Below are 12,122 nucleotides of genomic sequence, written 5' to 3' on the forward strand. Positions count from 1 at the left end.
CACTATTAGTGAGTACAACAGCAAAAAATTATTGTACAATTTATACATACTAAAATATTTTCTCTCTCTAGAGATAATGCAGAACAAAACCTAATCATTATGACTTAATGTGGGAAATCTCAAATTACAATAGGGAAAAACGAAATCAGGGAGTGTATGGAGCCCAAAATAAAGGTTCCTGGTCATAAGGCTATAAGATTAGTAAGTGCAAGTGGTAGAATAAAGCATGCTCAAATGTATGCTTGGGTCTTTGTATATCAAACCTTTAAATTAAACAAGACTAGCCGAAGAAATGTCTTAAGCAGAGCAAGATAACTGGGGACTGTTGTCATTTCTTTTACCATTTTTGTTACCCAACTTATACAATGCGCAAAGTGCTAAGCAACACTACAAAACACATTTACGTCAACACTGAAGACCTGGGGAAATGAAATCCAACAATTTTATTTTAATGAGCTGTATTTTCTAAATTTTTGTTTTATTTTTTCCTGTTTTCATACAGTATTGAAAACAAAACGCAGCACATTCACATTTTCCCGAGGAACTGTAAAGATGATCTCTACAGGGATAAACGTAAAGCCTGAAGCTCAATCAATTGATGTTGAAAACTCTCAAAGGGAGTAAAGGCTTGATCTGAATGGTCTAGAACATGTACTGTAATTTAATAGCAGAGATGGCCGTCTTAATATTTAATGATTTAAAAGAACTTCTCAGTCCATGCGAAAAGTACAGTCCAATAAATCAAATTTCTGAACGCATTTTATGCTACATATGTGTATACTTTGCGATCCTCAGGTGTTCGTGCCAAATATTCTCTCTCAATAAGTCCTTCAATACGTTTCTTAATAACAACTGGACTTGGTAAGAATCGAGCCTTCAACTGCTGAGTTACCTAGAAGAGAAAGTAGAACAACAAATTCCTACCAGAAATTTTAAAAAATATTTAACATTTCCATGTAAACACACAAAAATTCTTACCTTTGAACAGAACTGATGTGTCATTTTAAGATTCGTATCAAACTCTACTAATGTGATTACTGAAGTCAAAAATTGACTTTGAAAATCAAAATAGGTTTTATTTGAAAATGTGATGTATGGGTTAGAATATACCTCATCAGAACATGAATGTTAAGGTGGGTCAGTAGTTGAATTAGGTGGAATATATTAGCATGAATGTATACCACACCATGGCTTAACCATTTTGATGCTATCATCTAAACTTCTGGGTTATTCTCCCATTCACAGAATTTCGGAATCATGACGTCTTTAAAAGCACAGACTCTGAACCCAGAGTATCTAGATTCAAATCCCAGCTCTTCCATTTACTAGCACTGGGACCCTGGAAAAGTTAACTTAACCTCATGAAACTGAAGGCAATGTCTGGTCCGTTGTAAGGGCTACTGCTGTTGTTCTTTTCTCCAACTGCTGTCAGGATTCTAGGTATTGTCACATCGCTAATAATAAAACAGTAACGACAGCAGCAGCCGAGGTCTGACTGTGCACTACGTATCAGTCACTCTGTATATGTTAACTTATTTAATGCTCTTAACCCTGCAAAGTGAGGAAAATAGCCAGGCAGCAAGACTGACATAAAGTGAAAGTAAACCGAACCAACAGTTAGAGATGAGAATCTAAACGTTTCCGACCCAAAGTTCATGCTTTCCCCACTGATCTACCCTGCCTCCCTGCCTCTCTTGCAGAACACCTATCCACCCACAAGCCAGTTTCCTTTTTTTACTCCTGTTGGATCATTTCCCCAAGACTACAATGGATTGACAATTCTTTGAAATCTGAAACTTCAGTACTTTCCCCCTCCAACTAAAATCTATCTCCTTTCTAGTATTATCACTCCACTATCAACACACTTGTTCCCAACCCACCTGAGATCTCTCACCCTCTGACCCTTCCTTATGAGCTACTAGTAATTTCTTCTGACCTTACCTCCTTCTTGACAGGGTCTGGATCACTTCAGCTATACTGTCAACAGTACCCTCAACTCCCAGATTCCTTTGGTTCTCTTCCACAAACATCCGTTCCACGTTTACGACATCATTCAAAATCTACTACTCAGTTCCCTGCAGGGTAAAGTTGTTTTTACACCTTTTGGGCAGACCAGGAATCAACGAGATGTAGCCCACAGGCCAAATACAGCCCCACTGCCTGTTTTTCTAAATTCTTCCCGGAACACAGCCACACTTAACTGTTACTGGTGGCTGCTTTCGCACTACAACTGGCCATTGAAAAAAAAGTCTGCCAATCTCTGGTACAGACTGATAACACACATTTAATGTGTTCTAATTCAGCAAGTTCCTGAGCACCATCCCCTCACATCCTGTTTCACGCAGGGAAGAGAGACCACTTCAGCATACAGTTCCTTCGACTCCCACCTCCTTCCACATACACATTTATTCACGCTCGTATCCACCCTTGATTAGCACACACCCTGCATCCTGCCCTGGGTCCCAAGAGGGGCACATTCAGTAGCATCGTTGTTAACACATCTACCATCCGCCTGTACTCTTTACACAGCTCGCTCTCCTTTGCTCTCCTGGACTCTGTGCGTCAACTGTCCCTCAATCCCATCTTCTTTCCCTTCCTTCCTTCACCTCAGCGTTTAGACGCGGGGAGTATCTTCCCGCCAGAAAAACAAAATCCAGGACGCCTCAACTCAACACCCAGTCCTCCAGGTTTGCTCTGCGCCCTTCTCCCATGAGCCAACATCTTGAAGGACAAGGCACTCTCCTGGTTTCCCCTCCACTTCCTTCCTCTGGCCCGGGCAGCAGATGTCCACTCTACCAGAGCAATGCAAATGCCCGGGAAAACCCACGAGTTACCTAATTGCCAACAGGTCTTAAGTGTTTGACTTTTTTCACTTTTTGAAAATTCCTGACTGATCGCTCTTGTAATTTTCTTCCTTTGCCATGTGATATAAACTCAGCTTGTGCAAAATTCTGCTCACGGACATGAAGAACACAGCGGCACACGGTCCCTCCTCCTCCTTAGCCAGAAACCGACGTGCACTCGACTCCTCTCATTTCCCACGGACGGCGAGTCGGGAAATGGTGACTTCCCATTTGTCTTCACACAGCTCTCCCCCCTCTACCAATATTTATTCAGCCCTAATCATTTCAATGGCCTTTCAAGGAGGCTTCCCCTTCTTTATTTCCAGATTTATAATATGTAAGCACTCAATAAATGGTAAGTTTATTTATTTTTGGAAATAAAAGTAGACTGTTTAACATCAAAGCATTAAGTAGCAGCAAAATTTTTTTATTCTTCAAGTGACAATATTCTATTACTTGTATTACAAGGACATTAGTTCTCAAAGTGCACACGTATCTGGATGTACCCCTGTGCTCAGTTATCAAGTAAGTGCCATACTTTATAAGTGTTACCTGACTATGGTTTCCTTATTCTAAAATTAGATTTTAAATAACGTGAATATAGTTCTTTCCTAAATTTGAACCGTTAGTATTATTTTGCCTTTTCGACCCTGATCTAGCCCCGCAGCGCCCTTACCTCTGCTACTAATACATTGTGCTGCATCTTCTTTCTGGACTTCATTATCCGCACTATAGCAGCTTCTATCTCATGTTTTCTGTCGTCGTCTACTTTCTGCCTCGTTTCTTTCCTTTCTGGGTCAGATTCACCTTGTTTGGCAGCAACTAAAAGACAAAGACATTTACCACGTAATTACCACGTAATGCAAAAAATGTAGTTTAGAGACAAAGATAATTTAGTATTATCCACAAAGACCCATTTCAACCTGAGTATACACATACACTTATTAATTCTAGAGAACACTGAAGAGAACATTCAAGAAGAACATTCAAAGGGGCCTACTTCAACGTTTATTTTCACAAATATTTAAATAAGTAACGATCACTGATATAAAAATTCTGCTTATTCTTTTTAAGTATTAGGAATTTAATTTTACAGAGATAATAAAACCAATTTTGTTTTTATTAAATACAATGATTCCTCTCCTGGAAGAAAAATGGTAGCTGGATGTATTTAATAGAAAAATTATCAGTAAATAATTTTCATTGCTGTGACTTCCAGAGGTCAGCTCGTACTTTACCAACATAATGCCAAGATATCTTAAGAGGAGGAAAGAGTTCTATATTGCCAAGATGTAGTTAGCTCAATTTAAATAATGAGAAAGCACCACTGGCATGTCAGCTGAAAGAACTCCAGAACAAGTACTTTATTTGTTCCTCTCACAGATTATCTAAACAATTTATCGTATGTCTTAATTTTTCTTTATGTGTGATCACAATCTCGCTATCACTAATGCATAGTACATTCCAACCTTTCGGAGAAGAGAAGTCTTACTCTGTTATTGCCTACTGTCTTCAAGGCAACTACTCAGGAATAAATACAGAAGTCCCTTTCTCTTAAAACTTTGCTCTCACTGAAGTAGCAGAAAAAGAAAAGTAACAGATTTTTTGTTTATCTGGTCATCAATAAGAGATAATGAAGTTTTGGGAGGCAGAAACTGGAAAATTACAAAGAACCGCCTAAGACACTGCTGGCTTAGGCACGGGCACATCCACAAGAGAGCGGACTGTACAGTTCAGAAGATCATTCTGGTGTGTATGTCCACTCAGCGGTTTCTAATTAGAATCCCTTGGTTAAGAATTCTTTCAGTACCTTTTTCCAAGTTAAAGATAATCAGTATCTTAAGAAGAGAAGAATTAGATTAAAATGACCTCCTAAGAAAGAATAATGCTTTTACTCAAAAAAAGCCAACGTCATTAAAAAAGAGAGAGAGGGGGAAGGAGAGAGAGAGAGAGGGGGAGGGAGAGAGAGACACTTAGAGTAAATAAAAATCAATGTAATGGGGAAACCTTAACTGAATCCTGGACCTAAAGAGTAAGATATGAAAGGCATTTTATTTTATTTTATTTTTTAATGTTTATTTTGGAGAGAGAGAGAGTGTTGAGCAGGGGAGGAGGAGGAGGTGGGGGGGGAGAGAGAGAGAGAGCTGGATGCAGAATCTGAAGCAGGCTGCAGGCTCTGAGCTGGCAGTACAGAGCTTGGCACAGGGCTCAAACTCATGGACATGAGCTGCGAGATCATGACATGAGCCGAAGTCAGACGCTTAACGGACGAAGCCACCCAGGTGCCCCTAGAAAGGCATTTTTGAGGCAACTGTGGACAAGTAAGTGGAGGTGGTATAAAATATTTATTTATACAAATAAGTATTATGGAATTATTAATTTTCTTGGGTGTGATACAGTATTACAATTATTTTGGAAAATACCTTATTCTAAGGAGATAAAATGTATGCTTAAGTATTAGGGTGGGGGAGTCTAATGTTTGCAGATTAATTTAAAATGCTGTAGCAAATATATACACATATGAAGGGGGAGGGTGGGGTCAAGGGCACCGGAGCAAATGGGACAAAAAATTTAATGACTCATAAATACAGGTGACGGCCATACATACCTTTGTCCATTATCGTGTTTCTCACTTTTTCTATGGATTTGAAAATATTTAAAATAAAAAGGTGGAGAAAAGAATTTTTTAATTTTTTTTTTAACGTTTATTTATTTTTGAGACAGAGAGAGATAAGAGCATGAACGGGGGAGGGTCAGAGAGACAGGGAGACACAGAATCTGAAACAGGCTCAAGGCTCTGAGCGGTCAGCACAGAGCCCGACACGGGGCTCGAACCCATGGACCGCAAGACCATGACCTGAGCTGAAGTCGGACGCTTAACCAACTGAGCCACCCAGGCGCCCCAAGAATTTTTTAAAAAACAATCTATTGTGTTCTGCTAGATGTGACCACCTAAATAGGTATATTCCAAGATAAATGGGAAGGCTGTGGTGATACACACTGGATTAGGAGGTTTTTTAAAACGTGAGGGCAGAAGCTCACTCTCAGTCTCACACAATACCCTTCCCTTAAGAAGAACGTAACAGAGGCACATGCTTGTGTAAGGGGGTACAGATGTATCTAGCTATATCTGGGAAAGGGTTGGGGAAAAGTGGGATGCAGTGGTGGGGAAAACTGTTAACTATGGAAATTGCTGTAGATTACAGTGAAATCTAATTTTTTTTTTTTTTTAACGGTTATTTATTTTTGAGAGAGAGACAGAACACCAGCGGGGGAGAGGCAGAGAGAGCAGGAGACCCAGAATTCAAAGCAGGTTCCAGGCCCTGAGCTGTCAGCACAGAGCCTGACGTGGGGCTTGAACTCACAAACCATGAGATCACGACCTGAGCTGAAGTCGGACGCTTAACTGACTGAGCCAACCAGGGGCCCAGTGAAATCTAATTCTTCTCAAAGGTTGTGTTGAGTAATATTTTTAACTCCTTTGTCTAAACTTCGATTCCTGACTATAGTAAGAGCAGAATAATTAGGTTAGGACAGAGTCTTTGCATCTTCGATTATGAGCCAAGAGGCAAGGATGTATTTTGACAACTTAGGAAAAACCCATGTGGTCACATACTTATCACCAGAAAGAAAATTTTAACTTCTACAAAATATATTTAAGAGCCATGATAATTTAAGTGCCATTCCTAAATGAAAACATTATTTCTTCCTAGAATTTTATAGCTGAAAAGAACTTTGAGAGATCTAGCTGAATTCCTTACCATACAGAACTGTACTCCTATTTTAATTAAAGTGTTATATACGCACATTTAACATCAAAAATAAAAAATTCTATTTTCATCAGATCTAAAATTCTACACACACACACACACACACACACACCACTGCCACCCCAAATTAAAAATCCAGAGAGAAGACTATTTTTTTTTTTTGAGAACAAAAATAGTATCTGGAATTATTGCTGGACATAATGGAATCTAGGATTATAAAGAGTTACTTATTTAGGGTAAAGCAGGGTGAGGTTTGGTAATTCACATTATGTATAACCATACATCTTCCTCTAAATCTAGAATACAAACAAGTCCTGAAATCCAAAACCTGTATCTACCTAAACCTGTAAAGTCTTATGCCCTGCACTGGGGAAAAAAAGATATTTTATTCCATGACTTTTTAAGCATAGTTCTGTTTTTATTTTCAATTTACATCTGTGTCCAAACATGAGGCTATTTTTGGTGATGAAGGTACAATGATACGGTCTGCAAATAAGGGACAAATTAGGCAATGCTTTAAAAGAGACACCACCCTGCTTCAGAAGGCATACAAATCCAATCAGGGTCATAAAGGTCAGTAGAAGTGTGTATACAATGTTTTTTTAATGTATCCTGGTAATCAGTTACAGATTTAACATTAAAATAATTTTTAAAAGACTCATAATATAAACACAATTTTTTAAAGTTAAAGAAACTATAGGCATTTTAAACTTATTTTAAAATACTATTTTTCTACAAAGACTACAGAGCTGTAATGGATGAGTCAGTCCTGTGAAGCTTATCTAATAGTAATTTTGAAATCAGGGAACAAACTATGTTAGAGGTTTAAACATGAGCAAAGGTAAAGTGCTTTTTTCCCCTTAAATACATAGAAAACACGTTGTACACTATGTTAAGTATATAATAAACAGGATGCTCATTATTAATTAAAAATAAACACATTAAAAATTGTTCACAATAGGGTCATTTCTAAGCTTTTAAATGAGAGATAATATGGGTTTTTAAGGTTTTGCAATTTAAAAAATACCCATCAAAACATAAATAGCTGCATCTAAAAATCAAACTTTAGATAAACAACCCCCAACTCTGACAAATTTGTAAATCAGTTTAAAAAAGATGTCCATCATTAGTTAACTCAACCAATTAAAAACAATTATTTTATAAATACTAATCTATAACAAAATTGTATTTACCTGTTGAAAACCAAATGGAAATAAATACCTTGTTCACACTACAAATTACTTTTTAAAACGCTCACCGTACTTGGATTCAACTGTATTTTGACAGGAACACATATGAATAGAGCTGCTTTAGTCCTTAAACCTACGTGTCACATAGCATCAGAAACGCAGTACTGCTTTTGAAGAAAGAAATCCAACAGATAATAATTTTTTCAGAGGAAAAATATAATTCCAGATACCTGTTTGAATCTTGACTCTGTGTAGTTTGGATGTGAACTGATCATTAACTGTAAATATGTGACCATTTTCTATTTCCTTTGACTTGGGTTCTTTTGTGAGAACCCGCTGGGTTGGTTTACCACAGGCGAGGGACTGCAAGGCTCGAACAAGCTCTCTTTCAGGAATATCGGTCTCTTGTTGAATTTCCTGAAATTTCACCAGATTGACAGAATTAGACTTTTTGAAAGATTAAAGCAGATCAGTTAATTACTAAGTAAAATCAACCGAACAGGAGAGAGAGATAATTACATGAAAGAAATAATTTACAACAAAGAATTCCCTGATTAGGACACTTCACTAAAATCTCACTTATTTGAACAAACTAGAGGAAAAGGTGATTCAAATCACAAAATATTGAAAAGACATGTACTTTTTTATTTCAGGAGATATAAGGCCTAGTCTAAAAATGTCATCCAGCAGAGATTATTTGGGACCTGCTCTACTACTTAAGTAAAAAAAACCGAAACAAAGTGTTAACAAACACGATTGCTTTGGAAAAGCTCTACGATCCTACAAGTGGACCCACACTACTTCTGCTCAGCAACTTCTTTTATAGAAAGAAGCAAAGTCAGCCCAAAGCTAAGGCACTCTACCATACAATCAAAATTCACAATCCGTGCTGACCATTTACTGCCTGTATGACCAAATGAAAAAAACGTTAAGTTCCTGGTAATTAACATTAAACATGAAAAAAAGTAAGAAATGTTTTCAATCCAGGTGATAATTTTTGCTTCTTACCATGGTATGAATAAAATGCAATAGTAAAAACAAAAGCAGTTTAGAGAAGAATGAATGTGTAATGTCTTGATTCATCATGCTCCTCTTTGGTCCACGGGACAGTAAGGGAATTGCACATGTACACGATGTAGTTCCTACATGTCTACAGATGTATGATGCCACCCAGTCTTCACAGCAGGGCAGATCGCTTTGATTTACTGTGTAAAAGCTATTCTTTCTCAAGAGCAGCTCAGGAAGAATAGGCATATTGATCGTGTAACTGATCTGGAGAGAGTCATTCTCTCTTTCACAGGAGTCTGAGCACCAGCGTGGGTTTCTCTAAAGGACTATCAGTGAGGAGTGAAAGAAATGCAAATTTTAGTGATGATGAAGCACACTCCTTTGCCTCAAATGATCTCTGTATGTCTCCATACTTTAGCCATTTCAAATACTATAAATGTTAAATCCTGGCAAATTAAATAGGTGTTATTATTACAATGTTGATTATAATTATTATTATGTGTGACAAATGACTTACTCACATATTCTATTGTTTACTCATACTGAGAGAAAACTAGAAACCCCTTCTTAGGTGATATTTTACAATTACAGATCATTCCCAGAGGTGACTATTGCAATTCAGTGTGCATCCTTTAGGACTTTTCCTATACATCTACATATCCACACAGGAATACAAATCCATACACACATGCGTATGTACAGGAACATGCCCACTAATACACCAGTATTAATGTTAAATATAAATGGGATACCTCCTCTGTAACATGTACTTTTCCCATTCCGGCACATGTACCCTTTCATTTTCTTTTGCTTTATTACCTTTTTGGTAGAAGTCTTCTACCTTTCTCGCTAGAATGAGTCCTAGGAAACGATTATGATTCTTATTAAAATATTGCTTTCCTCAAGTTATTTTCTGATTAACTGATTTTTATATAAAAGTTAATTTTTCATCTGAACTCTTCTATAAGAATGTTCTCAGGTGATTATCATAGTTGACAATCACCCTGCCTACAAATTTTGTCAACTCCTGGTATTTTATAAATTTCACTTTTTCTTAGTGTTAGGACAGGACCTGCAGAACAATGCTGAATAATAGTAATAATTAGGCAGATATCCTAAAATCTGTTCCTACCTTTCATGGGCAGAGGTCTAATATTTTACTACTAACTACTGCTTGCTTATTAGGTCTCTCGTTAGATATAACCTTATGACATTAAGGGGATTTCGTTCTATTCTTAGGTGGCTGAGAGTCCCCCATATCCTGGAAATATGAAATGGAGACTGACTACTACAAATGCTTTTTGTGTATCTATAGAAATCATTAATTGATTTTCTCCTTGAAATGTCTGGCAATACAGCAAATGCTCAGTTAACTTTATGATGATGATGATGATGGAGGAGGAGAAGAAACCTTAATTATGTTAACAAATTCCTTCTTTGTATTCCAGGGATAAATCCTATTTGGACACATGGAATCATTCTTTCAATATGCTGTGGAGTATGACTTGCCAATATTTTATTTAAGATTTGTGCATCTTTTTTTAAGTTTACTTATTTATTTTCAGAGAGAGCACAAGCGAGTTGGGGAGGGGCAGAGAGAGAGAGAATGCCAAGGAGGCTATTCACACAGAGCCTGATGTGGGGCTTGATCCCACGAACCATGAGATCATGACCTGAGCCAAAATCAAGAGTCAGACACTTAATTGACTGAGCCACTTCAAGCGTCCCAAGATTTGTGCATTTAAAGTTGAATAACCTATAGCTTTTTCTTTTTTGTATTCTCCTTGTTCACTTTTAGTAATAAGGTTATGTCAACCTCACATATTTCCAAGAGCAACAGGTGTATTTTGCTTTCTGAGGTGAAAGTGCTCTGTATGGCTTTCAATTTTAATTTGCTAATTATATTATTCAAATCTTCTAGAAGATCTTTTTTATTGTCTTGTCAGGACATTTGTGAAGGATTTCTGTGATTGCAAATTGTCTATTTCACCTTGTATTCCCAAACACTTTCCTTTATATGATGTGAAATTATGTTATTAATGATGTTAGCACTTCTTCATGCGATACCAATTATCACTGGTTTTTAACCGATTTCTATTTAAGTGCTACTGCCTAACATTAATTTTGCTATTATCCATAACTAGTTTTTATATTTCAGACTCACTCTCAAGAAAATTTAACAAGTATAATATCAGAAATATATATATTAATTAATATCTACATGCCTTTCAAAAACCAAATGCTAGTTACTATAATCTAGGGTAGAAACTACCACTTTATGTATTTCCTGATTTTAGCTGTTTTAAACCATAACAAACTTCTATTCATTAAAAAAAATACATAAAAAGAGAAAAAGCTTCAGCAGCTTGACTATCATGGATGAAATGGGACACAACATATAAATGCCACCTTTTGCAGGCAGCTTCTGAGATGGCCCATAATGATCCTGGTATGTTTTAGCCTTGTGTGATCCCCTCACAGTATTGGGGCTAACTTGGGTGATCAAGAAAATAAGAAGTGACCGTATGCGACTTCAAAGGCTAGCGTCATAAAGGCATGCCAGGTTCTGCCCGGGGCTCTTGGATGGCTCGGGTTAGGGAGAGTTTCCCACTGGTATGCAAGGACAACTGAACAGCTATGTGGTAAGGGCCACGTGAAGAGACACGGAGACCTCTTTTATCAAGAGCTGAAATGAACTTGCCAGCTACGTGGAAGGAAGAATATTCCAACAGCTTAGAAGTGTATTTTCCAGGCACAAACATTAGATGACTGAAGCCCCAGGTGACATCTTCACAACCTCATGAGAACCTGTGAGCAAAAACTCACCAAATGAGCCCCTCCTAAACCTCTAACCCACAGAAACCAGGAAAGATGATAAATTGTTAGAGGTTGTTTTAAACTTAAGTTTTGAGATATGTTATGTAGCATTAAATAACACATACACCATTTTACTGAACTTATAAAGAGTACTCAGAGTTAAAAAATCAGCCTCCTTTTAAAGTATTACTTTCAACTATCCTCTCTAATTTGTGGAGGTGAGTTGTGTAAAAGAGCCGGCTAATAACGCTTACACAGCAGACTAGAATGCAACATATGGTGTGAGTAGAAACTTCAAGTGCCTTCTCACAATGCCCCCTGTTCAAGATGCAAGCAGCCAGAAGGCTTTGGAGCCACAGGAATGGCATTCTACATATGCCATTTATGCTCAGGCATCTGGTTTGTTACTTAGCTAACATTTGAAATATTAGAGGAATCTTCTGCCTAATTTTACCCTCTACTTAATGATGCTCATTAGTATCAGTGATCCCAAG

General features: G+C 37.4%; 1 protein-coding gene across 3 annotated transcripts in view; it reads right to left on the minus strand.

Annotated features, from left to right (window-relative positions):
• Positions 1-424: 424 nt before the first annotated feature.
• Positions 425-12,122, minus strand: part of CUL3 (cullin 3) — a 97,021-nt gene continuing 85,323 nt past the window's right edge. For all 3 annotated transcript variants that reach the window (XM_086719774.1, XM_086719773.1, XM_086719775.1), the window contains 3 exons: positions 8,034-8,220; positions 3,520-3,665; positions 425-892 (listed from right to left, as the gene is read on the minus strand). In XM_086719774.1, the coding sequence (XP_086575900.1) occupies positions 761-892; positions 3,520-3,665; positions 8,034-8,220 (465 nt within the window). In that variant the 3' untranslated portion in view covers positions 425-760. The remainder of the gene's footprint in view (positions 893-3,519; positions 3,666-8,033; positions 8,221-12,122) is intronic.

Source organism: Puma concolor, chromosome C1 (genome assembly GCF_028749965.1).
Source record: "Puma concolor isolate L17-30 chromosome C1, mPumCon1.1.hap2, whole genome shotgun sequence".
Taxonomy (NCBI): domain Eukaryota; kingdom Metazoa; phylum Chordata; class Mammalia; order Carnivora; family Felidae; genus Puma; species Puma concolor.